The sequence below is a fragment of the Garra rufa genome, chromosome 16 (assembly GCF_049309525.1).
Source record: "Garra rufa chromosome 16, GarRuf1.0, whole genome shotgun sequence".
Taxonomy (NCBI): domain Eukaryota; kingdom Metazoa; phylum Chordata; class Actinopteri; order Cypriniformes; family Cyprinidae; genus Garra; species Garra rufa.
The window spans coordinates 23430950-23457225 of record NC_133376.1 but is presented as its reverse complement, the minus strand read 5'-3'; the positions used below and the strand labels follow the sequence as shown (position 1 = coordinate 23457225).

General features: G+C 35.3%; 2 protein-coding genes across 2 annotated transcripts in view; one reads left to right on the top strand and one right to left on the bottom strand.

The window, feature by feature from the left end:
- ccdc88b (coiled-coil domain containing 88B) overlaps window positions 1–7229 on the top strand; it is a 28159-nt gene extending 20930 nt beyond the window's left edge. Inside the window, exons 23-29 of the mRNA XM_073821014.1 lie at window positions 115–301; window positions 3338–3483; window positions 3618–3731; window positions 3899–4047; window positions 5795–6094; window positions 6216–6281; window positions 7116–7229. Of these exons, the coding sequence (XP_073677115.1) occupies window positions 115–301; window positions 3338–3483; window positions 3618–3731; window positions 3899–4047; window positions 5795–6094; window positions 6216–6281; window positions 7116–7168 (1015 nt within the window). The 3' untranslated portion in view covers window positions 7169–7229. The remainder of the gene's footprint in view (window positions 1–114; window positions 302–3337; window positions 3484–3617; window positions 3732–3898; window positions 4048–5794; window positions 6095–6215; window positions 6282–7115) is intronic.
- Window positions 7230–16998: 9769 nt separating this feature from the next.
- macrod1 (mono-ADP ribosylhydrolase 1) overlaps window positions 16999–26276 on the bottom strand; it is a 96259-nt gene continuing 86981 nt past the window's right edge. Inside the window, exons 8-10 of the mRNA XM_073820759.1 lie at window positions 24473–24546; window positions 20770–20851; window positions 16999–18366 (exon numbers count right to left, since the gene is read on the bottom strand). Coding sequence (XP_073676860.1) covers window positions 18341–18366; window positions 20770–20851; window positions 24473–24546 — 182 coding nt within the window. The 3' untranslated portion in view covers window positions 16999–18340. The remainder of the gene's footprint in view (window positions 18367–20769; window positions 20852–24472; window positions 24547–26276) is intronic.

The following is a 26276-nucleotide window of genomic DNA, read 5'->3' as shown; positions in this document are numbered from 1 at the left end:
TGTATAGAAATAAATAATGGCAACTGCCACAAAAACATTTTCATTAATTCTTCTTTTAAAATATGATGTTCTAAGATGTGTAGTTCACTTTTTTAATGTATTGATTATCTGTAGATATCAGAACATGCAGAAGGAGTGGGTTCAGATGCAGTCGGAGCTGCTGGCTCAGAGTTCAGTTGTGCGGGCAGAGTTGAGTACGGCTCAGCTTGAACGCACCAGACTGGAGGGAGAACTCAGCGCTCTTAAAGAGCAGAACCAACAGCTGGATCTCAACAGCGTCCGTCTTAGCAGCCAATACCAGGTCTGAGCACAATGCACATTATGCACAGTAAAATACACTACCAATTTTAATAACATTAAAAATTTACAGTGAGATTTTTAATGTTATTTAAAGACGTCTCTTCTGCTCAGCAAGCCTGCATTTATTTGATCCAAAATACAGCAAAAACAGTAACATCTGAAATATTTTTACCATTTAAAATAGGTGTTTTCTATTTGAATATACACTATATTGCTACAAGTATTGGGACACCCCGTTCTAATGAACAGGTTTGACTACTGTAGTCATTTCCATGGGTAAAAATCCTATTGTTTAAGCAAATAATGATATTCTAGGGAATTGTGTTCTTCTAATTTGATAGCAACAGTTTTGACAGGACCCTTTTCTATTCTATCATGACAATTCTTCTGTGTTTAAGGCAAGGTTCAAAAAGAAATTATTGATTCAGTCAGTGTGGAAGAACTTGACTGGTCTGCAGAAAGCCTAATCTCAGCTGAACATCTCTGGTGTGACCTTGAGCCTCTTTTTGAACCTTGCCTTATACACAAAGGCATTGTAATGTTAGAATTGAAGAGGGTCCTGTCAAAACTGTTGCTGTAAAGTTAGAAGCACACAGTCCCCTAGAATATCATTAAATGCTTGCTTAAACATTACGATTTGTACTCATGGAAATTACTAAATTAGTCAAACTTGTTCATTAAAAGGGGGAGTCCCAATACTTTTGATAATATAGTGTATTTAAAATGTAATTTATTCCTGTAATTTCAAAGCTGAACTTTTAGCATAATTTCTCCCAAAATATTTTACTGACTCCAAGCTTTTGAATGATTTTGAATAGTTATTTCAGATAAATGTTTAATAAAAAATGAGAAATAATACAAAATATTTCATAAAAAATAATAAATGAGAAAATTTTTTTTTCTGAAGGATCATGTGACAATGAAGACTGGAGTAATGATGCTGAAAATGTAGCTTTGATCACAAGAATAAATTACATTTTAAAATATATTCAACTAGAAAACAGTGATTTTAAATAGTAAAAACTATTTCAAATTTGTGCTGTTTTTGTTGTACTTTGGATCAAATAAATGCAGGCAGAAGAGACGTCTTTAAACACATTAAAAATCTTACTGTTCATAAACTTTTGATTGGTAGTGTGATTGTCCATGAAGGCTGAAAATGAAAGTTTACATATGAATTGAGGCAAAAAAGAGATTCATCTCAGACAGAAAAGTCAGAAATTAATAAATCCACATGAGGAGAATGCAATACTAATGCAATACTAGAATTTGCAAAGATAAAGCATGAAAGCTGGACAGCTAAATTCTCAATGGGTCAGCATGGTCAGACAAAAACAGGTGGAGAAGAAAAGTCGGTCCTTGAAGAGTCACTCAACTTATGTCTTTAAATCCTTAAAATCAGTCTTCTTGTGTTTTACTACACTTCAGCATGTTATTCTTATTGAGTGAGGGTCATCTTTTAGATTTCTTTAGTTAACGTAAGTTTATGAGAACCTGACACAGTGTGTTCTGGAGACTCCAGGTAGGTTGCAGTTTTGGAAAATGGTGGCACTGGAGACTAAAGGGTTCCTAATGGTTTCACACCTAATTCTTTACCTTAATTCTTATTTATTTTGCAGTTAACACATCTTTTTTCTCCACCTGTTTTTGTCTGACCCTGGTGACCCATTGAGCATTTTGCTGTCCAGTGTTCATGCTTTAACTTTGCAATTTCTAGTATTGCATTAGACTTTTCAGTCCAAGTTAAATCTCTTTTTTTGGCTTATTTTATATGTAAAAGAAAAGTTGCTTAATAATTATGTACACATGAATATAAGGAGTTTTGAAGTCCAGGCTTCATGAACAATTACACTACCAGTCAAAAGTTTTTGAACAGTAAGATTTGTAATGTTTTTTAAAGAAGTCTCTTCTGCTCACCAAGCCTGCATTTATTTGATCCAAAATACAGCAAAAACAATTATATTCTGAAATATTTTTGCCATTTATAATTAACTGCTTTCTATTTGAATATATTTCAAAATGTAATTTATTCCTGTGATCAAAGCTAAATTTGCAGCATTATTACTCCAGTCTTCAGTGTCACATGATCCTTCAGAAATCATTCTAATATGCTGATTTGCTCTTTAAGAATATTATCAATATTTAAAACAGTTGAGTACATTTTTTTCAGGATTCTTTGCTGAATAGAAAGATCAAAAGATCAACATTTATCTGAAAAAAGCTTTCAAAACCATTCAAAAGCTAGGAGTCTGTATAATTTATTTATTTATTTATCTATCTATTTTTGAAAGAAATTGTGGAAATTAATACTTTTATTTAGCAAGGATGCATTAAATTGTTCAAAAGTGATGATAAAGGCATTTGTATTGTTGCAAAACATTTCTATTTCAATTATTTTCTTCTGAAATTTCTATCCGTCAAAGAAACCTTTTTTACACAGCTGTTTTCAACATAATAATAATAATAATAAATGTTTTTTGAGCTGCAAATTAAAAATATTAGAATGATTTCTAAAGGATCATGTGACTGGAGTATTGATGCTAGAAATTCAGCTTTGAAATCACAGGAATAAATTGCATTTTAAAATATATTCAAAATAAAAACAGTCAAATATTTAAAAATTTACTTTGGATCAAATAAATGCAGACTTGGTGAACAGAAGAGACCTCTTTAAAAATCTTACTGTTCAATAACTTTTGACTGGTAGTGTATATACTGTATGTATACTGTATAATATAAATACTGTAATTTTGATCAAATAAATGTAGCCTTCATAAGTAAGTACATTATTAGAGATTAAATGATCATGAATTATGTTTTGTATCATTTATTTGATGTCATAATACTTCTGTTTTAAATTAGTAAAAATCCAAAACTTAATTTTAGAATTATTTACAGGTTTGAATTTTGTGGTCTTATTATGCATTTCATTATAATGAAAGTCTGAGATTAATCATGTTCACTACAATAAAAGGTTAATAATAATTATTTTAATTTATAGTATAATTTATTGTCCTAGTATTTATGTTTGCTATAGCTCCTAACCCAGTTGAAGGCGAACTTGGAAGAGGAGAACCGACATCTAGTAGAGCAGAACCAGAATCTGGCCAAAGATAACAAGGCTCTAATGGAGAGCAGCCTGGAGAGCCGAGACCAGCACCACAACCAGCAGAGAGAATACCTGTACGAACACACACACAAACACACACTTTCATCCACTTTTTCCACATGCACCATGTAGAACGTTCAGTGGACCACCTGCATCAGTAAATAACTCATGTTTTTCTCTTCCACCTGTCCATCTGTCTTCACCTCAGTGACAAGCTCAACGAGCTGCGCAGGGAGAAGCAGAAGCTGGTGGAGAAGATAATGGATCAGTATCGTGTTTTGGAGCCGGCTCTGCCTGGCATGTGTCCACCCAAACAACCAAAGTTAGTCAAGCTTTAACATCTGTCTCTAGCAGACCTTTTCTCCACATTACTCACTGTATGCTCTCTTTCATCTTGACATCCTGCCGTTTTTCTCTTTTACCTTTTTTGACTTATCTGAATCTTGCTCGCCGCCTTTCAATCACCTATAAATTCTCTCGTGGCTTCAGGAAGTCGAACTGGATAGCGGACCGCATGAAGAAGCTGATAAAACCTAAAGGTGTAAGCAAAGAAGGCCGCGCTCAATTTATTGCTGCCTGCAGTATAGAAAACCTCGCGGATGTAGACGGCGCTCCCATCTCTTCAGCTCCAGCGCCTGGTGAGACTGCAGAGCTGTAATAACATTAGATGTATTGTACCACAGAGTGTAAGAGAGTGCCAGTAAGTTAAGACTGCAGGGCTCCCTGGACTCTGTAAAACACAAAAAAGGTCCCCAAAAGCCCATAACAATGAATGATGCTGTTACCCTACCACATTATGCCATTCCCTTGGATCACAACCAGACATAGTAATTCTGCGTTTATGTGAAGGAGGAATGGAATGGAATTTGGAGATCAAATGAATATTGCACAGAGTGTATGCAGCATTGAGATTTATGATAATATAAATACTAACAGTAACAGTGTAACTACTTATATGTATTGTATTTTCGGTGGATATGGTAGATACATATAACACGCCATTGACTTTGAGCAAATAAGGTGATTTGTTCTTTTTAGAATATATCCAATATGCTTCCATTTTAATCGGTTTGCTTTATGTTGTTCTCATAAAAAAACTATGGTGTTTTGACAAAAATATAAATATTCTATATATTTAAATCAGTAATGTACCAGTTTATGGGTGAATGTCACAAAAAATTATTACATTTATTTAGCACCATTATTGATATATTTTATTTATTTATTTCAATTATTATTATTATTTTTTTTGGACAACTAAGCACATTTCACCTTAAATTCCTAGTGCTGTATGTATTTTTTTATGTATGTATTTATTTGTTTTCCATTGATGTATGGTTTGTTAGGAAAGGACAATATTTGAAAATCTGGAATCTGAGGGTGCAAAAAAATCTAAATATTGAGAAAATCACCTTCCAAGTTGTCCAAATGAAGTTCTTAGCAATGCATATTACTAATCAAAACTTAGGTTTTGATATATTTACGATAGGAAATTTACAAAATGTGTTCATGGAACATGATCTTTATTTAATATCCTAATCATTTTTAGCATAAAAGAAGAATTTATCATTTTGACCCATACAATGTATTTTTGGCTATTTCTACAAATATACCTGTGTACCTTACGACTGGTTTTGTGGTCCAGGGTCACATATTATAAGCATAAATTAAAGGCAGAATGACAAATATTAACACAGGACATTTTATTTATCATATCTATTTTGTTTGTAATTGTTTATATAATATATATTTATATTATTTTATATTTTTCAGTTCAAATAATGAGAATTTTGGGGGATAATAGGCCTAATCATTTCAAAAATAATGTCACAATGCAAAGAATGAAAATTCTGTGATTAATTACTCACTCTTATATTGTTCCAAACTCGTAAGACCTTTGTTCATCTTTGGAACACAAATGAAGATATTTTTAAAGAAATCTGAGAGCTTTCTGACCCTGCATGGACAGCAATGTAACTGAAATGTTCCCAAGGCCAGAAACATAGTAAGGACGTCGGTAAAACAGTCCACGTGACATCAGTGGTTCAACCGTAATTTTATGAAGCTACGAGAATACTTTCTGTGCGCAAATAACACAAATATAATGCCTTTATTCAGCAATTCAGTTGCATTGCTGTCTACGCAGGGTCAGAAAGCCCTCAGATTTCATCAAAAATATCTCTAGTTGTGTTCAGAAGATGAACAAAGGTCTTAAGGGTTTAGAACAACATAAGAGTGAGGAATTATAGACAAAATTGTCATTTTTGGGTCAACAATCCTTTTAATTGTCAGGTTTGGGATATTCATCCTTGAAGATCTCAACAGAAAGAAAGTAAACGTACCCTATCTTTTACAAAGTATGCTCTTCACTGTTTCACTCCTCAGGCCATGAGCAGGATCCCATCAGTGCTCCAGTCTCCCCGAGTTTCCTAAGGAGAATCACATCTCAGGCTGAAGACGACCAACCCAAAGCTAATCTGCGAAGCGGTCGGCGCAAACTGGGCTCCCGGCACGGCTGGGCTCTCGGGAGGGGCCGAGGAGGAATTTCTCAGTCCTTCAGTCCAGGAGACCAACGCGTGCAGCCTCGTATCCGTCTGCGCTCTTCCCAAACAGGTGCCATGGCACTCTGGGAACATGACGGGAGCCCAACACCCAGCCAGGACAGCCCTAGTGATGAGGGCAGAGGTAAGAAGAGTAAAGATAAAAACTAGATACAGAGGAATAAAAATAAATTGTAAAAGGTTGCAAAATAGCATGCATTCGCATTTGTTTTGTGTTGAGTGTAATATCCATATGTTTTTTTTAGTTGATAGTGAGGAGAACATCTCACCTGCACACTCTGATGTCAGCCGTGTTTCATCAGGAACTGAAGGTCAGTCTACAGCAGTGGTTTTTAAAGGGATAGTTCACCCCAAAAAAATAAAGATTCTGTCATTAGTTACTCACCCTCATGTCATACCAAACCCGTAAGACCTTTGTTCATCTTTGGAACACAAATTAAGATATTTTTGATGAAATCCGAGAGCTTTCTGACCCTCCATAGACAGCATGGGTCATACCACGGTCAAGGCACAGAAATGCAGTGAGGACATCATTAAAATGGTGATATCAGTGGTCCAACCGTAATTTTATGAGCTATGACAAAAAAGTATTCTCATAGCTTTGTAAAATTACAGTTGAACCACTGATCCATGGTAGGACCCTTGCTGTCTTTGGAGGGTCAGACAGCTCTTTTAATATCTTAATTTGTGTTCTGAAGATAAACGAAGGTTTGGAACGGCATGAGGGTGAGTAATTAATGACAGAATTTTCATTCTTGGGTGAACTAACCCTTTAAATCACTGACATGATCCTACGATTTAAACATGATCAAACTACACAAGGTAACATAAAATCGAGAAATTAAATATGGGTTCACTTGTAATAAAGGATAATGACTGTCAAAACTATATTAAGTCAATATAAAAACGACTTGTCTATTCCTTTTCATTCAACCTGTTATATTAATATATTTGAACATATTATGGGGCTAAATAATATTTGCAATGGATAAAATTCTACATTTCAAGAAAAATTAAATTTGGTACAGTAATCAGCCACTTAATAATCAGCAAGACCTGTTCAGTTTCTTTTAATTACTGAATATGCCTTGATTTATTTTAAGAATGCCCAAAAAACATTAACATCTTTTGTCTCTCTCCTTTAGATTTTCACTCCAGTTTCGACAAGCCACAGGAAACAGAAAACAAACAAGCATAAAGCAATTACAATTTGTTAACGCTCATTTAACTACTTTTATCCTTTGGTTTTTAAACAATTTTATATACAAAACATCCATACAGTGCATATAGTACACACATATTATATGTAATAGTCCAAACAAATAAATGAATTTAAAACACATATGTATGATGCATCAATTATTAATACACTCCATATATTAAATATATACATACACTGCCGTTCAAAAGTTTGGGATCAGTAAGAGTTGTAATGTTATTTAGTTTGATTTTAATGGCATTTATTTAATCAAAAATACTGAAGAAATGTTGCAAAATGTTATTACAATGAAATAACGATTTCTATTTTAATATACTTTAAAATATAATTTATTCCTGTGATATAAAGCTGAATATTCATAGGCTGTTACTCCAGAAAGTGTCACATGATCCTTCAGAAATCATTCTAATATGCTGATTTATTATTAGAATTCTCTATGTTGGCAACAGTTGTGCTGTGAAGTATTTTTTTGGAACCTGTGATACTTTTATGATTTTAGGATTCTTTGATGAATGAAAGGTTTAAAAGAACAGAATTTATTCAAAACAGAAATCTCTTCTAAGAATCTAAGTCTTTGCTATCAGTTTTTATCAATTTAACACATCCTTGGTGAATAAAAGTATTCATTTCTTTCAAAAAAAGAATAAAAAATTACAGACCACAAACTTTTGTTAGAAAATGGTATTGTTAGAAAAGATTATTGTTTTAAATAAATGCTGTTCTTTTAAACTTTTTTATTCATCCAAGAATCCTGAAAAAAAAAATCACATTTTTAATTTAAAAAATATATTATTCACCACTAATGTTTCCAACGTTGATAATAAATCAGCATATTACAATGATTTCTGAAGGATCATTTGACACTGAAAGACTGGAGTAATGATGCTGAAAACTCAGCTTTGCATCACAGGAATAAATTATATTTTAAAGTATATTAAAATATAAAACCACAGCTTTTTTCTGTATTTTTTAACAAATAAACACAGCCCTAGTGAGCATAAGAGATTTATTTAAAAACTGATCCCAACGTTTTAAACAGCAGTGTGTATAATGAAATATACTAAATTATACTTAAATATATAGTGGATGAGATTGTAGTTCCTATCCTTACCGCTCTGTGGCACTATAATGCCCAGTGGTTGCCTTTGTATCTGTATAATTATGAGAGTGTCTTATACAAACTGATGCTAACAAGATATTTATGAGAGCAGATTAATTCATGCTGTCTCGTTGGGGGAAAAAAGCTGACACTTTGGAGACTTTGACATTTAGGAAGGAGGCAGAAGATGATGGGGGTCTTAAAACATCGTGGGTGCGGGCAATTTTTTTTTTTCGACAATCCTTGGCTGGGGTGAATCATAACTCAAAAACGACAAATGGAACGCTAATACAATTCATGAATTATGCAGTTGTCATGGCAACATTAATCAAAATGCGTCAGTCCGCAGACCTTTTTGTCGATGAATTGATGATATACTGAGCACGACGATGCACAGTTTAGAGATTGTCATCCACTAGACCACATTTTAACCAATGTCTTAGAGACACTGTTTAGACCAAGCACTTTAAATCAATTTATTGTCACGAAGATGCCAAAAACACTATTTTTTCAGCCAGTCAAACAAACAAAAGCTATTGTGGAATAGTCAGAATTGTCGGGCTAAAATTAGAGCACCCCCTGAGGCTAGCCTTCATTAAGTTAAGAAGAGAATGATTATTATGAGATCTCAGGGCCTGATTGCCTCTCCAACAGAGTCCTTAAAATAAAGAAACCCTGTTTTTATATGCAACAGATCGTATGCGGCTATTCCGTGACCTCCTGACTCCCTGGAGTTTGTTGAAGATACTAAGACTTTGTGGGGATCATCTGAAATATGGTCACCGCTGATAGTATCTTTCCGAAGCACTCTCATCTAACCCCATTCGTTCCCGCTTTCTCCTTCCATCAACGGCTCCTGTCATGCTCCCCTCCCTGGCGCTCTCTCCTCCTCTCCCTCCCTCCTGCGCTTGTTTCTCCCCCAGTGTATTAAAGGCTTTGACGCTCTCAGTAAAAAGCTGATTTATTTTGTGGAGGTATCGATCGCTCTCTGCATTAAAGATTATAATTCATTACCCCGGCCCTTTTAATACATTAAACATTCAAAATAAAAATAAAATAAAAATGGGGTAGGTGAGAGGAGAGCACTCAGACACTGTCCACTCACACACGCTCTCCATTTCAATCACATTTGGATAAACACTTAAACCTTAGAAGAGGGAACAAATTCAGCCACCATTTTGTGAAGGGTGCAATTATCATTCATATCTAATTTTATTCAAATATTTTAATTATTTAATCTATCTATCTATCTATCTATCTATCTATCTATCTATCTATCTATCTATCTATCTATCTATCTATCTATCTATCTACATAAAAGTATATGCATATATTTAACTCATTAGATTCATTGAATATTTACATTTTATTATTTTAAGATTTACATATATTATTTTTATTTATTCTAAAAATCTGATGTGTTTTTTTTTTTTGGTCTGGAAAACAAAAAGGGGGTTTTGGGGGCACTTAGTAAATTACTAAATACTGTTTAAGGCCAGTGTTTTCTTAGCAAAAAAACTTCCTATAGACTACATTTGAAGTCAAAAGTTTACATACACCTTACAGAATCTGCAAAATGTTAATTATTTTACCAAAATAAGAGGGATCATACAAAATGCATGTTATTTTTTATTTAGTACTGACCTGAATAAGATATTTCACTTAAAAGACATTTACATACAGTCCACAAGAGAAAATAATAGTTTAATTTGTAAAAATGAATTGTGTTGTTAGCTGAATGATCCACAGCTGTTTTTTTATTTTTGGTTTGTTTAGTGATAGTTGTTCATGAGTCCCTTGTTTTCAGCATTTTTGTGTTTTTAAACCCTTTCCAACGATGACTGTATGATTCTGAGATCCATCTTTTTCACACTGAGGACAACTGAGGGACTCATATGCAACTATTACAGAAGGTTCAAACACTCACTGATGCTCCAGAAGGAAAAACAATGCATTAAGAACCAGGGTTTAAACAGAATTAAGATTTTTCTTATTTTGCCTATATATCATATTTTTTCATTTAGTACTGCACTTCAGAAGCTACAGATGCATTGTGTTTCTTTCTGAAGCATCAGTAAGCATCTGAACCTTCTGTAATAGTTGCATATGAGACCCTTAGTTGTCCTCAGTGTGAAAAGATAGATCTCAAAATCATACAGTCATTTTTGGAAAGGGTTAAAATACACAAAAATGCTAAAAACCTTAAGGAGTTTTCTAAATAGCAGGTAGTTTATCTGTTCACTTAACAAAAAAACAACAACAATATTAAGAATCAAGTGTATGTAAACTTTTGAACAGGGCCGTTTTTATAAATTCAACTATTATTTTCTTTTGTGCACTATATGTAAACGTCTAATGTGAAATATCTTATGTAAGTACTAAATAAAAAAATAACATGCATTTTGTATGATCCCTCTTATTTTGGTTAAATAATTAACATTTTGCAGATGCAAACTTTTGACCTCAACTGTATATAAAGTGCCTATCATGAAAACTGGAAAAGTAGTTGAATTACACAAAACAAGCTAGGCCTCAAAAGCAGAGAAGAATGCCACGGAAACAATGCGAGAGAGCCAAAATAATTGTGAATGCATGAAAAGATCCATCACTGGTGGTAGTGCATTCAGTGTGGGCAGAGCATTGTACAAATACAAGATCTATGACAAAAATAGAACCAAACGGGAGAGATATACAATGGATCATTTTATAATGGAGCGAATAGACAATCATACATTGCCCGCAAAATGCAATGGCCACAAATGACCCACTGTTCCATTATCACGCTAAGCACTCATCCTCCATCTAACATCTAATATTTTTTTAATCGCAAATGCTGCATTTATGGCTTGTACACAGCAAGTGACACAATGCCTTTTATTGATGTAAATCAAAACAGCAGGCTATCTATGATCACTTAGCTCTTTGATTAACTAGTTTTCTAGTCTGACACTAGAAATTGAGGGCTGGTTCACACAGAACACGGTTTGTGGTTGGACAAACTGAACCCGGATTTCCAGGGCAAGAATCTTGACAACATTCGTGTTTGTTCTTATCATTTCCATTCCAGTCAGGTAGTTGAAATATTAGGCTAATATATGAACTAATACTGCTTGTACATATCTTTAACACCCCCTATAACTTTGGTTTGCACCCTTTCCTGCTTACTAAATACTTCTCCATATGATTTAGCAGCTTCCACATGTTCTTTCCATGATTTAGACAGCATAAATGAGCAGAAAAACATATTCAACTGTACATTAACAGTGCAATGTTGATGTTTACATCCGAGTATCTCCAATAAGGCTGGGCATTTGTTTAACTGACCAAATCGTGAGGTAAGTGCACTGCAAACTCTGTATTTAGGGTAAGAAAGCTCTCAGATTTAATAAAAAATATCATTATTTGTGTTCCGAAGATGAACGAAGGTTTTATGGGTTTGGAATTCTGTATGACAGATTTGTAATTTTTTGGGTGAACTATCCCTTTAAAGTTTTAAGAATCGTTCCAATTCTGCAAGAATGGGGATATTCACTCCACAGCTGAAACGATAAGGTAGGAATCACTTTCACAACTATTTTTTTCTCCAGTCGTTAAACGACAGCTCACACAACTGGAAACGATGTAACTGCAAAGCACGATTATAACAAACAAAGCGTTGTCGTCCGTTAGTATGAACGCTAATACTTGTCCTTACAGTTGTCCTTAGCTTAGTTAATTTTGGTGTGAACGGGAATTGAAAGTTAAAACGAATCTGGAGGTAGGCTACTGTTTTTTTTTTTCTGTTCAGCTGTGCGTCTCACGTCTTTAAACGAAAAACAACGCGTTCTGTGTGAGAAGCAATTATTAAGAACATTTCTTGAGGTGAAGATAATGAAGATAATAATGCTTAGCAGCACCATATTGCTGCATAGTAATGTGGTAAACAAACTATAATGTTATTTTAACTGCCTCCGTGTGCTCTGGGACTTTTGCGATTGTTAAATATTATATTAGGAATATTAAATTAAATATACGCTACTCATTTGTCTGACAGAAAGAGATGATATCACCTCTCTCATACAATACAGTAAACATCTTTAATATTTTAGTAGACACCAACAAAAGAGAAACACACTCACAAGCTGCAGGTAGACACTCTGCAGGAGATGAAGCTTAACTTTCCTGACGCTCACTAAAAATAATTCTCTCACAATGTGTTTTGCAGCCGCAGTGTTTACAGGAGAAGAACAAAGGTAAACGGCGTATTTAATTAAAGGAATCATATATGCACAAAACAGCTGTCACCTAAAACCATCTTCACTCTGCTCCTCCGAGGAGATGCGAGCAGATGCTGGTGCATTTAAAACTTCAAGCTATATCGTGACAAAACATTCACCCATTCTTTGGTAAACATTCTTTTCTAACCGAAAGTCCCGATGCCTCCTTCAACCCTCCATCACCCCCACCTGAGTTTATCTTCTCAACTCCCCTCAACGCTGTGTTTCTAGCTCTGACAGGCTTTCAGCTAGTAAATCAGTGAATTGATCTTGAGGGGCAGCGGAGTGTCCTGGGTTCTGCTAAAGATCCATTTTCATTTCACAAGCAGCCCCTCACGCCAGCGTCTCCTCCAGCATCCATAAACATCAGCGACCAACTCCTGCTGACCCCATCCGACTCTTTCAACACTTTCGCTCACACTTATTTACCTGCTCACCCGCTCTCTCAATGAGATGAGGTATCTGTTCTTGCAGTCCTGACTCATTTTGGCTTCCTACAGGTGAGATCAACATGACCAAAGAGCAAACAACACTTTTTTTTCTTTTTAACAACTTAGTAGTTTGTTCTTCATATATACAGACTAACAGAGGCCCTGGGGCTTGTGAGGGCCGTCGTGACACAATCATACTTCATTTTACACTAGCACTAGAACTATTTATGTGGAATCAAATGCAACAGACATTTAAGAACCTGCCAAAATGTAGGTCCTACAATAATATGCACATTTTTTTCCTAAAAAAAAAATTAACTTAATGTGGGTTAGTTCACTTCCAGAAAAAAAAAAATCCTGATAATTTACTCACCCCCATCTCTTCCAAAATATTCATGCCTTTCTGTCTTCAGTTGCAAAGAAATTAAAGGAACGCTCCGCTTTTTTTTGGAAATAGGCTCATTCTCCTTTAAGGTTTGCAAAGAAAAAAAGGTAGGGCGAAAAACTCAATCTCATTTTTTTCCTCCGACTTTAAAATCATCCAACATTGTTGTTTTACCTTTTTTGTAAAGAGCGTTTCTTTGCACGTTCACTTTGTAAACACTGGGTCGGTACTTCCACCTACGTGTGACCTTTCCGACATAATTCACATAATGTGTGAAGTCAAGCTAGTACAAGAGAAGCATTTGTGGTTAAAAAGTATATACATTATATTTTTTTAGACAATGACCAATTGTTTCACTAGATAAGGCCCTTATTCCTCGGCTAGGATCTTGTAGAGCCCTTTAAAGCTGCACTGAAACTCCAGTTTGGACCTTCAACTCGTTGGCTCCCATTGAAGTCCACTGTATGGAGAAAAAAAAACTGGAATGTTTTCCTCAAAACATTAATTTCTTTGCGATTTTGAATTTGAAGATCAGGATAAATTTAACTTAATTTGTCTTGCAAGTATCTTCTGAAGACAGTACTCAACGAAAAAAAGTATGATATTTAGGCAAAATAAGAAAAATGTACACATCCTCATTCCCTTCAAAAGTTTTCACCCCCGGCTCTTAATGCATCGTGTTTCCTTCTGAAGCATCAGTGAGCGTTTGAACCTTCTGTAATAATTGCATAGGAGTCCCTCAGTTGTCCTTGGTGTGAAAAGATAGATCTCAAAATCATACAGTTATTGTTGAAAAGGGTTCAAATACATTTGATTTTTACCGTTTTGAAATCCATTCAGCCGTTCTCCTGTTCTGGCGATATCACTTTTAGCATAGCTTAGCATAGATCATTGAATTCTATTAGGCCAATTGCATCGCGTTCAAAAATGTCCAACGAGTTTCCATATTTGTTGTATTTAAAACTTGAATCTTCTGTAGTTATATCGTGTACTAAGTCCGGTGGAAATGCAAAGCTGCGAGTTTCTAGGCTGATAAGATTAGGAACTACACTTCCATTCGGGCGTAATAGTCAAGGAAGTTTGCTGCCGTAATATGGCCGAAGCAGGCGGAGTATTATCAGAAATGAGTTCCCAGCTAGTTTAGCATTTGCACATGTGCTGCGTGGTATTACTGCTCCTGCTTCAGCCTTATTACGGCAGCAAACTTCATTGACTATTACGCCGGAATGGGAGTGAAGGTCCTAATTTATCAGCCTAGAAAATTGAAGCTTTGCATTTCCACCGGTCTTAGTACAAGATATAACTACAGAAGAGTCAAGTTTTAAATAGGACAAATATGGAAACTCGTTGGTCATTTTTGAGCGTGATGCTATTGGTCTAATAGGATTCAATGATCTATGCTAAGCTATGCTAAAAGTGATATCGCCAGAACAGGAGAACGGCTGAATGGATTTCAAAACGGTAAAACTGAACTTATTAACTCGGGGGGAGTTGGAGAATGAGCCTATTTCCAAAAAAAGTGGAATGTTCCTTTAAGTTGAACTTTGTTATTTGACTAAGTAGGGAGCCGTCAAGACCAAAGGTGCAAGTATAAAACTTTGGCAATATCTCAAAGCCCAAAATAGCAGCCAAACAAGGACATTTAAAGGAGTAGTTCACTTTCAGAACAAAAATGTACAGATAACGTACTCACCCCCTTGTCATAGATGCTCATGTCTTTCTTTCTTCAGTTGTAAGAAAATTATGTTTTTTGAGGAAAACAATTCAGGATTTTTCTCCATATAATGGACTTCTATGGCGCCCCCGAGTTGGAACTTCCAAAATGCAGCTTCAAAGGGCTCTAAACAATCAAAGCTGAGGAAAAAAAAAGGGTCTTATCTAGCAAAACGATCGGTTATTTTCTAAAAACAATTACAATTTATATACTTTTTAACCTCAAATGCTCATCTTGTCTAGCTCTGTGTTTACTCTGTGTAGAGATTAAAAAGTATATAAATTGTAAATGTTTTTAGAAAATAACCAATTGTTTCGCTAGATAAGACCCTTCTTCCTCATTTAGAGCCCTTTGAAGCTACATTTCAACTGCATTTTGGAAGTTCAAACTTTGGGACTTCAAACCATAGAAGTCCATTATGTGGAGAGAAATCCTGAAATGTTTTTCTCAAAAAGCATCATTTCTTTACCACTGAAGAAAGGAAGACATAAACGTGTTGGATGACAAGGGGGTGAGTACATTATCTGTACATTTTTGTTCTAAAGGTGAACTACTCGTTTAATGTTACATGTACATGTTTAAAAAAAGTTGAACTACACAGCCAGCGCAGGCCAGTCATAGAGCATGCTGCTTGAAAAAGTGCAACTTCTCCTTGTCTGGAAAGCATTAGCGTTGACATTTTAATGATCGCCTTTTGTATTCAACGAGGAATGAAAAAAAATCCAATGCGTCTGGAGTGACATGAGGCGAGTGGATAAAAAAAAAAATGCTAAGCAACTGCAATTTAGACCAAAAATGTAGAGACATCCGCTTTTTTACCTAGTAGGAACTTAATAATCAAAGATAAAAATAATTATTTGGGAAGTCGCATTTAAATCCAGTTGGCTCAAAAAGCCCCATGACACTTCTGGCTGCACCCACAAGATTAAACCAGATTGAAGTGACTATAAACTGCGACAGAGCACCGGGATGAAATGGCAGGGCCGCGAGTGATAGCGAGCTCCGTTTGACTGGCAGAATCTGGGGTTATGAGTCTGACGATACACAGGCGACGCAGCTGGAGGGAACCAGAGAGAGAGACACGATAGGATCACGGAAAACGAGCGCACGAGGGCATGGGAGAGAGAGATAAGGCGAGAGAGCAGCAAAAAAGAGAAGAGGAGCTCTCATCTCGCCGTGCTTCTGCTGCTGGCGTATAGGATGCACTCCAGTGTAATCGTCACTGAAGGGTTACTATTTCAGCAGCAGCAGCCCCGCACTGGCTGCTTTCACTGTGCCAATACAGCAAATTAAATAACACTTTACTAAGAGGGCTAGAGAGAGGGACACGGAGCTGGAAAGGAAGAGAGAAGTGCTGATGGGACGGTGATGAAGTCTGGATTTAGGATAATTACTCTGCTGAGCTCTTCCTCCCTCTCTCTCTTGCGCGCGCTCTTTTTTTTCTCCTCCGCTCTCATTATTTGGAGAAGCTCGGCTGATGACAGTATCTGAGCTGCCTGTCGCTTATTAAAAAATGAAAATTGCTTCAGATGAGTTTATTAAACTCATCTCTCCCTCTCTCTTTTTCATCTGCCTCCCTCACACTCTCCTTTCTTTCAGAGCATGTTGAGATGAAAGACGACTCGGCTTTTTTGGAAAGCGCTATGAACGATGCTCCAATCGTGCGACACGAGTGGGCAAGAAAAATAAATTGTCGCAAAACAATTAGCCGAGCTCTTCTCCAGGAATTTGACGAAATCAATCCGCCTCAATATTTCAAAATATTTCATCTGTTCCAAATCCATTTGCTGACATTATACTATTAACTTGAAGGCTTACGGTGTAATTAATGAAAGTTGCATTAAGAGCGGCCCCAGCCATTAGATCAGAGAGAGGAGTTGACTTTAATGAGGGTCTTTTATCATACTGGAAGACAGAAAGTACATTGAAGAAGTACAAATAGTGCACTTTTATTATGGGTTAAGTGTTACAACCATTGACATACTCTTTTGCTTCCTTTGATCGCCTTAATTTAATTTTTATTTAACTCTATAAACAAAACTCTAGTAGGATATCTTCTATAACTTAAATGCTAATGCACTGCAAATAATATAATTGCAGGAAATTGTTCCTGGAAGAATGACGAGAGTAAGCCATTAAGAGATTCAAAAAACACACAATTAGAGACTTAAAAGGTCATGAATTGGTATGATATGTTTTAAATCAACTGGAAAAACAACTATAAAGTACACTTTTCAGTCATTATTTGCTCACCCTGCATGTCTTTCTTTTGGGGAACACAGAATGTATTTTGAAGAACAGCATTGGACCCCAGTCTTCCTTTCTTCAGTTGAAAAGAAATTAAGGTTTTAATGAAAACATTCCAGGATTTTTCTAGTGGACTTCAATGGGACCCAACAGGTTGAAGGTCCAAATTGCCGTTTCAGTGTAGCTTTAAAGGGCTCAACGCAATCCCAGCTGAGGAGTAAGGATCTTATCAAGCAAAACAATTGGTTGTTAAAAAAAAAAAAAATAATATATATATATATATATATATATATATACTTTTTAAATACAAATGTTTGCCTTGCACTAGCTCTGTGATGCGAGTCCATGACTTTACGCATTATGTAATCACTTTTTTTTTTGTAAAGGGTGTTTGACTTTCTTGGCACATTTGCTTTGCAAAGACTAGGTTGGTACTTCAGCTTATGTCAGTGAGCTTTCCAACGTGACTGCGTAATGCGTGAGGTCGAGCATTTGTGGTTAAAAAGTGTTTACATTTTTATTTATTTTTAAAAATGATCAATTGTTTTGCTAGATAAGAGCCTTATTCCTTGGCTGGGACTGTGTAGAGCCCTTTGAAACTGCATTAAAACTGCAATTTGGATCTTTAACCCGTTGGCCACCAATTAAGTCCACTATATGGAAAAAAATCTTTAAATGTTCTCCTCAAAAACCTTAATTTCTTTTTGAAAAAAAAAAAAAAAACAGAAAAAAAAGAAATGCATCTGTGTGGATGAGTAAATATTTCATTTTTGGGTGAACTACCACTTGTAAGCTCACATTGTTATTAATATTAACACAAATCCAATAGCAATATGACTCCCAACAGGAAGCTGACAGTAATCATCGAATTCCATGTAGCACTGGTTTGGTGATATGAATAAATCAGGTGGTGTCAGGCAGCTGTTGTTGTTTGTAGGGGCTGCATCAGGTAAAAGCGAGACAGTGATGTGACGGAAACGCAGTTTGTGTGGCGTTTCCACAGCAACTATCCCATCCTCTCATAATTTGCTCTTTGGCGGTGAACCTGGAGGTGAAAAACAGGTCTAATAGAGCACACACTCATACAGTAACAGACATTTACATGAACACTAATGTTTGGAGTTTAGCCGCTGTGTGAGATCTCAATAACACGGTGTCATAACTGTGATTATCAGAGCAAGGATAGGTGTAAATAATAGCACCAGTCAATATGTTTGGGGATGTTTAATATTTAGTAATACGAAATACTAAATTAGTCAGTGTGCTGCTTTTTAATTAATTTATTTTAGCAAGATAAACACTGCTTCCATTAAAAAAATGCTAATGTAGTCAGTCAGTGTTGGTTTGTTATTAGCACATGCAACACATGTACAGCTAACAAATAAGAATAACTTTAAATTGCACTTGTTTGTACCCTGTGTCCCAGAACACAGAAAAACACGGATACATTGACGTCACAGTCAGGAGTACCAATTACATGTCCTCTCACCGCAGGAGGGATAGATGGAAGACTTTGAGGTGAAAAAAAAACTCAAATTATTTTGGCTTTTGAAATGTAGAAGTTGATAATGTGCAGAACCACTGCAGTTTATCTAGATAGCATACATAATCAACGGTGATTATGAAATTACATTTTTTAAATCTTAAAGCGTATAGGATAGTTCACCCAAAAATGAAAAATTCTGTCATTAGTTACTCACCCTCATGCCTTTACAAACTTGTGTGATCTCTGTTCATCTTCGGAACACAAAAATTTACAGACAATGTACTCACCCCCTTGCCATCCAAGATGCTCATGTCTTTCTTTTTTTCAGTCGTAAAGAAATGATGGTTTTTGAGGAAAAATTACAGGATTTATCTCAATTTATAGGGTGCTCCTGAGTTTGAACATCCAAAATGCTGTTTCAATGCAGCTTCAAAGGGCTCTAAACGTTCCCAGCCAAGGAATACGGGTCTTTTCTAGCGAAACAATTGGTTATTTTCTAAAAAAAAAAAAAAAAAAAAAATATTGTATAATTTATACACAGGGTTCCTACTTTAAGCCAAATGTCAAGTTTGGCTAAAAAGCTGAATTTCCATGACCTATAATGAATGGATCCACCCATTTGCAATCATTATTTACTTATTCACAGACGTTTTTAGTACAAAGCTTTTACCCATTAAATGCACTTTGATATTTTTCTGTACTATTTCTATAGAAATTAATTTATGGTTTTTAATGCTTAACCATAACCTAACCATAACAATAGGCAAAATGCTTAAAACAACACGATAAAACAAAATAAAGTATAGAAAAATTACATTTCGATAAATAGAAACAAACAATTTAAAGCAACAAACCAAAATCCCTGATATTCTATGACTTGGACAAAATAAATACACTCTCAAAAAGGATGTGTTCATTTTTAACACATTGTTTGCGTTGTGTCTATTTTAGCATTTTGTGTTATTTTATGTTAAATGTGTGTTAAAAACAAAAAAGAAAAAAGTACCGACCCAGTGTTTACAAAGATGTGAAGAAGGTCAAACGCCCTTTACAAAAAAAGGTAAAACAGCCATGTAGGATGATTTTGAAGTTGGAGGAGAAAATGAGATGGGATTTTTTCGACCTAAAACTAACTGTCATGAACAGGAATACACACAGTTCACGCAGAGCTAGACCAAGCCGAACGTTTGCGGTTAAAAAGTATAAACAACTGTAATATTATTTAGAAAATAACTGATTGTTTCACTAGATAAGAACCTTTTCCCTCAACTGAGATCGTGTAGAGCCCTTTGAAGCTGCATTTAATCTGCATTTTGATAGTTTAAACTTGGGGGCACCATAGACATCCATTATATTTAGAGAAATCCTGAAATGTTTTTCTTTAAAAAACATAATTTCTTTACGACTGAAGAAAGAAAGACATGAACATCTTGGATGACAAGGGGGTCAGTACATTATCTGTACATTTTTGTTCTGGAAGTGAACTACTAGATGTTTTTAATGAAATTCGAGTCGGTAGTATTCCTTACTAAAACAGTCCATGTGACATCAGTGTTTTAATGGTAATCTTATGAAGGTATGAGAATACTTTTTGTGCACAAAGAAAATAATAATAACTTCAATTGTGTTGCTGTCTAAGCAGAGTCAAAAAGCTTTCGGATTCCATCCAAAATATCTTAATTTGTGTTTTGAAGATGATCGAAGGTCATACGGGTTTGGAAAGACATGAGAGTGAGTAATTAAGAACGGAATTTTCATTTTTGGGTAAACTATCCCTTTAAAAAAAAAAATATATATATTTTTTTTCATTTAAAAAAAATATATATATTTTTTTAAATGTAAAAATTCTGATATTTTTCTGTGAGGGTTAGTTTTATACAGTCCAGACAGTACAAAAATCATTATATCTATGGAAATTCCCAATAAAACATGAAAACCCAACAAGCGTGTGTGATGACAGACCTCGTGGGAAGTATGCAGGCAGCATTTTTTCGTAAAGCTCTTTGTCAGACTTCAGAAACACGCAGAAGATGACCCGGTCCATCTGACAGCAGATTAAAACAGAAAGAGAGACAAGAAATAAAAAATAAATGACCACAGAGAATTTCACTTTCAAGCTATGATTTTGCTACTGCACAGCAGAAACTGACACTACTTCACAGACACAACTGAGAACGTACCTGTAATAATAAATCACAAACTTCCATATGAAACGAATATGCTCCTTCATCTCTAAAGCTATAGCAGAAATTTGCTTCAAAAAAGCATCTAGACCTTAATCATGAGTTTATTTTCTGTCAGTGTTCACTACTTTATATAACTAAAAGAAAGGTTCATTTTTAAGTTGTAGCCTCTCAACCTTGTGTGAAGAGAGGGTGTGCTGGAAAAAGATCACTTGGGTGCGAACGCGTAGCATATTCTAATGTCTGAGTCTTTCTAGGTGAAGAGGCGCAGTGCCAATGACCTAACTGTCCTTGACAGAACACCAGCACCAGTCCCAAATGCTTCATGGCAAGCAACAACATAAAAAGAATACATCGAGATCCGTGCCAGCATCCTAGAACCTCCATCTCCATGACAACAGCGGTGAGGGCAGGTGGGCTGTTCCTGCTTCTAATCATGTTCCTGTAACACATCATTGCATCCAGCTAGCACTCCTACTCTGCCACTGAAATCTCTCTCACTCTCATTTTTCTCTCTTTGGTCTCTAGCATTGTCTTTTTTCATTCCTTTTTGCCAAATGTCTCTCCCTCTCTGGCTCACTCATCCTGTGTCGCTTTGTCTGTCTGATTCACATTCAAAACCAAGCTTTACATTGCCAGAGCGTTTGTAACATTAGAAACATGCACATATGTAATGGACTACACAAGTGAGGGGGTTACATTTTCTATTTGATGTTTACATGGTTTCTGGGTTAAAAGCATTTGGCAAACTATTTACCATACACTATCAATAAGAAAATATATATATATATTTTTTTTTTATAAAAAGTTTTTTAAAAATGTTTCAGATATATAAACAGCATAGTTTGTGCAGTTTTATTTGTTATAACTAACTGTATTGTTAATCAAATCCTCAGTAAACACTGCAGGAGCCATTAAGTTTACATGGAAACTATTTAAAGGTATAGTTTTTCCAAAAATGAAAATTCTGTCAAAATAAAATCCGACAGCTTTCTGACCCTGCATAGACAGCAACACAACTGACACATTCAAGGCCCAGAAAGGTAGTAAGGACATTGTTAAAATAGTCCACGTGGCATTAGTGGTTCAACCGTAGTTTCATGAAGCTACGACTACTTTTTGTGTGCATAGAACACAAAAATAATGACTTCATTCAACAATTTCTTCTCTTCCCTGTCAGTCTTCAATGCATGTTCACTACAGTATGACTGACACAAAGAAATTGTTGAATAAAGTCGTTATTTATGTTTGGGTTATGACATTATTGTTGTAGCTTTATAACATTATGGTTGAACCAGTGACGTCACATGGACTATTTTAACAATGTCCTTACTACCTTTCTTGAACGTTTCTGCATTGTTGTCTATGCAGGATCAGAAAGCTCTCAGATTTCATCAAAAATATCTTAATTTATGTTCCACAGATGAACGAAGGTCATTCAGGTTTGGAACGACATGAGGGTGAGTAATTAATCACAGAATTATCATTTTTGGGTGAACCATCCCTGTAATTTTACTGAGCTAAGTGTTTGCTAAAAAATAGCCCACTCACATATCATTATTGTCATCATCATTTGAAGTTCATTTTGATCCAGACATCAGTGTTTTTTTTGTGTGTTTTTTGTCTAAGTGGGTGAGTTGTTCACTCTGTAATTAATAAGTCAATCCATTTTCACCAGTCTGACGGATTCAGGTCGATTCGCAGACCTGCTGCGATCATGATAGGTGGGCGTTATCGCATTGACGGGGTAATCAGCCAATCACAGCGACGTGAAGGCACCGCCTTTTGATGTGACCTTTTGCTGTTATTTTTTCATTAGCCCTCACATTCACATTCAGATGTTTTTAGACATATTTTGTAACTTTTTTAAAGTAGAGATTAAAGATTATTTTCTCATCTAAATATTTGTTATATTATATTACACACAAATATTATCTCATACACAAAACCAGTCACAAGGGTCCATTTTTAAAATTGAGATTTATACACTATACATACAAGCTGAATAAACAAGCTTTCCATTGATGTATGGTTTGTTTTGATAGGACAATATTTGGCTGAGATTCAACTATTTGAAAATCTGGAATCTGAGGGTGCAAAAAAATCTAAATATGGAGAATATTGCCTTTAAAGTTGTCCAAATTAAGTTTTTAGCAATGCATATTACTCATCAAAAATTCAGTTTTTATATATTTACGGTAGGAAATTTACAGAATATCTTGATAAAACATGATCTTTACTTAATATCCTATTGATTTTTGGCATAAAAGAAAAATGTATAATTTTGACCCATACAATGTATGGCTGGCTATTGCTACAAATACACTAGTGTTACTTAAAGGAGTAGTTCACTTCCAGAACAAAAATGTACTGTTAATGTACTCTTTCTTTTTTTCAGTCGTAAAGAAATTATGTTTTTTGAGGAAAACATTTCAGGAATTATCTCCATATAATGGACTTCCATGGTGCCCATGAGTTGAAACTTCCAAAATGCAGTTTAAAGGCAGCTTCAAAGGGCTCTAAACGATCCCAGCCGAGGAAGAAGGGTCCTATTTATGGTCCTATCTATGGAGATAATTCCTGAAATGTTTTCCTCAAAAAACATAATCTCTTTACGACTGAAGAAAGACATGAACATCTTGGATGACAAGGGTTATTATCTGTCATTTTTGTGCTGGAAGTGAACTCCTTTAAGCCTGGTTTTGTGGTTCAGGGTCACATTTTTGGATGCAAAACACAATACACATTTCGCAATTTTAAAAGCAGAATAAATAGAATGAACTAAAAATATAATATATAATACCATAAAGCTAATAAAACCATTACAAAACGTCAAAAGCACTTTCTCTCTTCCATTCTCTACTATTCTCTGGGTGCATATGGAAGGGTTGAAGGGTTAGCAAGCAGCAAAGCGCTGGTTAATTAGTGTGCCGTAATTAGGGTGTCTCTGTCATTTTGTATGTCTGTAGCGTAAAAGAAGGCAAGAGCAACTAAGCACGCAGCGCAGAGTGAGATAAAAGCTCAGGACAGGAGAGACAGATCAGTGAGAGATGAGAGAGAGGAAAAAAAGACACAGATGTGACCAGGGAAAATCGAGCGAGAAAGAAAGAGAGAGAGAGATGTTATAGTATGGGATGTGCAAAAGTTTTGTCAAAGACATCCTGATGGCTCATTTCCTGTTAAATTGACTCTAGACTCACATTAAGTCACAGGGGCCAGAGATTGTGTCAATGCGTTTGTGGATTTTTTTATATTTGTGCTGTTCTGCGAAGCCTATACAAGCTCCGTTAGGAACCAATTAAAACCGCGAGGCTATATTTGTGTGTGTGTGTGTGTGTGTGTGTGTGTGTGTGTGTGTGTGCATGCTGACTCAGAAAACTAAGTCCCTATGCAGCCACCATCTGTTTGCCATGGCGTGCTCCTCATCGAACAATAACAACAATGGCAAGAATAGAACACCAGTAGGGAAATGACACACACACCTTCTCAGGGTTTTGCTCCAGGTATTCTCTCACTGTTCTCAGGGCAACTTCAACCGCTTGATCAGGCGGATATCCTGCAAAACACACATCATCCATGAACATAAAACACATCAGATTTATACTAGGACTTTCAATCGATTAACATGTATAAATTATGATAATTAAAAAAGCTTAAAGGTGGCATCATAAATATCTGACTTTTTCTGTTTTTAAGTGCTATAATCAGATCCCTAGTGCATCTACCAATCCAGAAAATGTTAAAAAAGTACAGACTTTTTCTGCAAGCATGTAAAAAAAATGTGTGCGTAAGATTTAGCTCTCCCCATGACGTGGTAAGGGGATCCTATTATAATATTACCGCCCCTTAATCTGCGCATTTCCACCCATGGCGCCACCATTTTGTTTTCGCAAGCAACAACGGTGTACCAGTTCAAACGACATGGAAAAAGTTTAGGCAAAGAATGCTAATTGTTCTGTCTTTGGCTGCACAGATGAGCACAGAACACTATTTATAGTCCCAGCCTCAGAGGAGACAAGAGAGCAGTGGATTTATTGATTTATTTACTGTATATTATGCCCAGCTGTTTATCTTTACAAACATTACTGACAGTTTTTGTAACTCATGTGTGTTTTAACAGTTTAAGCGCAATAAGACATGAAAGAACTTAGTTTAGTACTCACATGCCGTGTGACAGCCACTTTCTGTGCATGTGCTTAGGATGTGTGCGGTCAGAAAAGCCTATATCAGAAGTTTAAACTAGGGCTGGGCGATATGGCTGAAAACTATATCACGATATCAGTGTTTCATATCGGTCGATATCGATAATTATTGATATTTTTATGACCCATTTAAAATAAGGACCAGGAGAAAAATATATTACACTCAAGCATTTTTATTTTAAACTTAACCTGCCTCTGATCATAATCCCCTCAGTTATTAAGACAGAAATGTCAACAACCATGGAAAACTCAAATAATTAAAATGTAAACATAAGTCTAAAGTCACAATATACACTTAATTATCTCTTAATCCTCAATTCAAACCCCATTCATTGTCGATGAAGTGAATGGTCAAGCTAATGTATGGCCCAGTAGTACGGCTTGACCACAGGTCAGAGGTTGTTGCAAAGTACTTGGCTGATCATATTTATTTCTGCACAGATTGCTGGTTGCCAGTAGCCAACATTACTTCTTTCCCGGTACTTTAGCCTATACTTTGTGTAATAACAAAAATATTTATTTAAGTGAAAAAATAAGTCCAAAACTTTCAACATTTTGAACAATAGGGCCTTACAATCTTTTTTTTTTTTTCCAGAAATTCTTGTTTTAATTTTTCTGATAATCAAATGAAAGCAAAATCACAGATTTATTTTTAAAAATAAAAATAAACAGAGCTTTACTGTTAAAATTAATACATAGAAGAAAAATTATATTCAGTTAAAAAAAGGTTTAAAAATAATAGTATTTTTTCAACAATTAAGTGGTGACTCTTTATTTTATTTTTTATCATACATATTGTTTTATGTAAATTATTTAAATGTGAACATATAAACACCTACATTATACTGTACAGTAATACAAGACTAATATGGTTCTGTCACATTTTAAACCGTACTTTTATTTTGACAGGTTTCCTTGAAGTTTCAGTGTGTAATACAGTATGAATGATGCTAGTTTCACTAATGAAACGGTAAAATTGATAAAAAGTGACACTCACAGCAGCTTTGGAGATTTTTGTCTGTTCATGTGAGATGCAAAGGCCAAAAATTAGCGGGAGCGTCACGTGTGCTTCAGTATGCGTGTA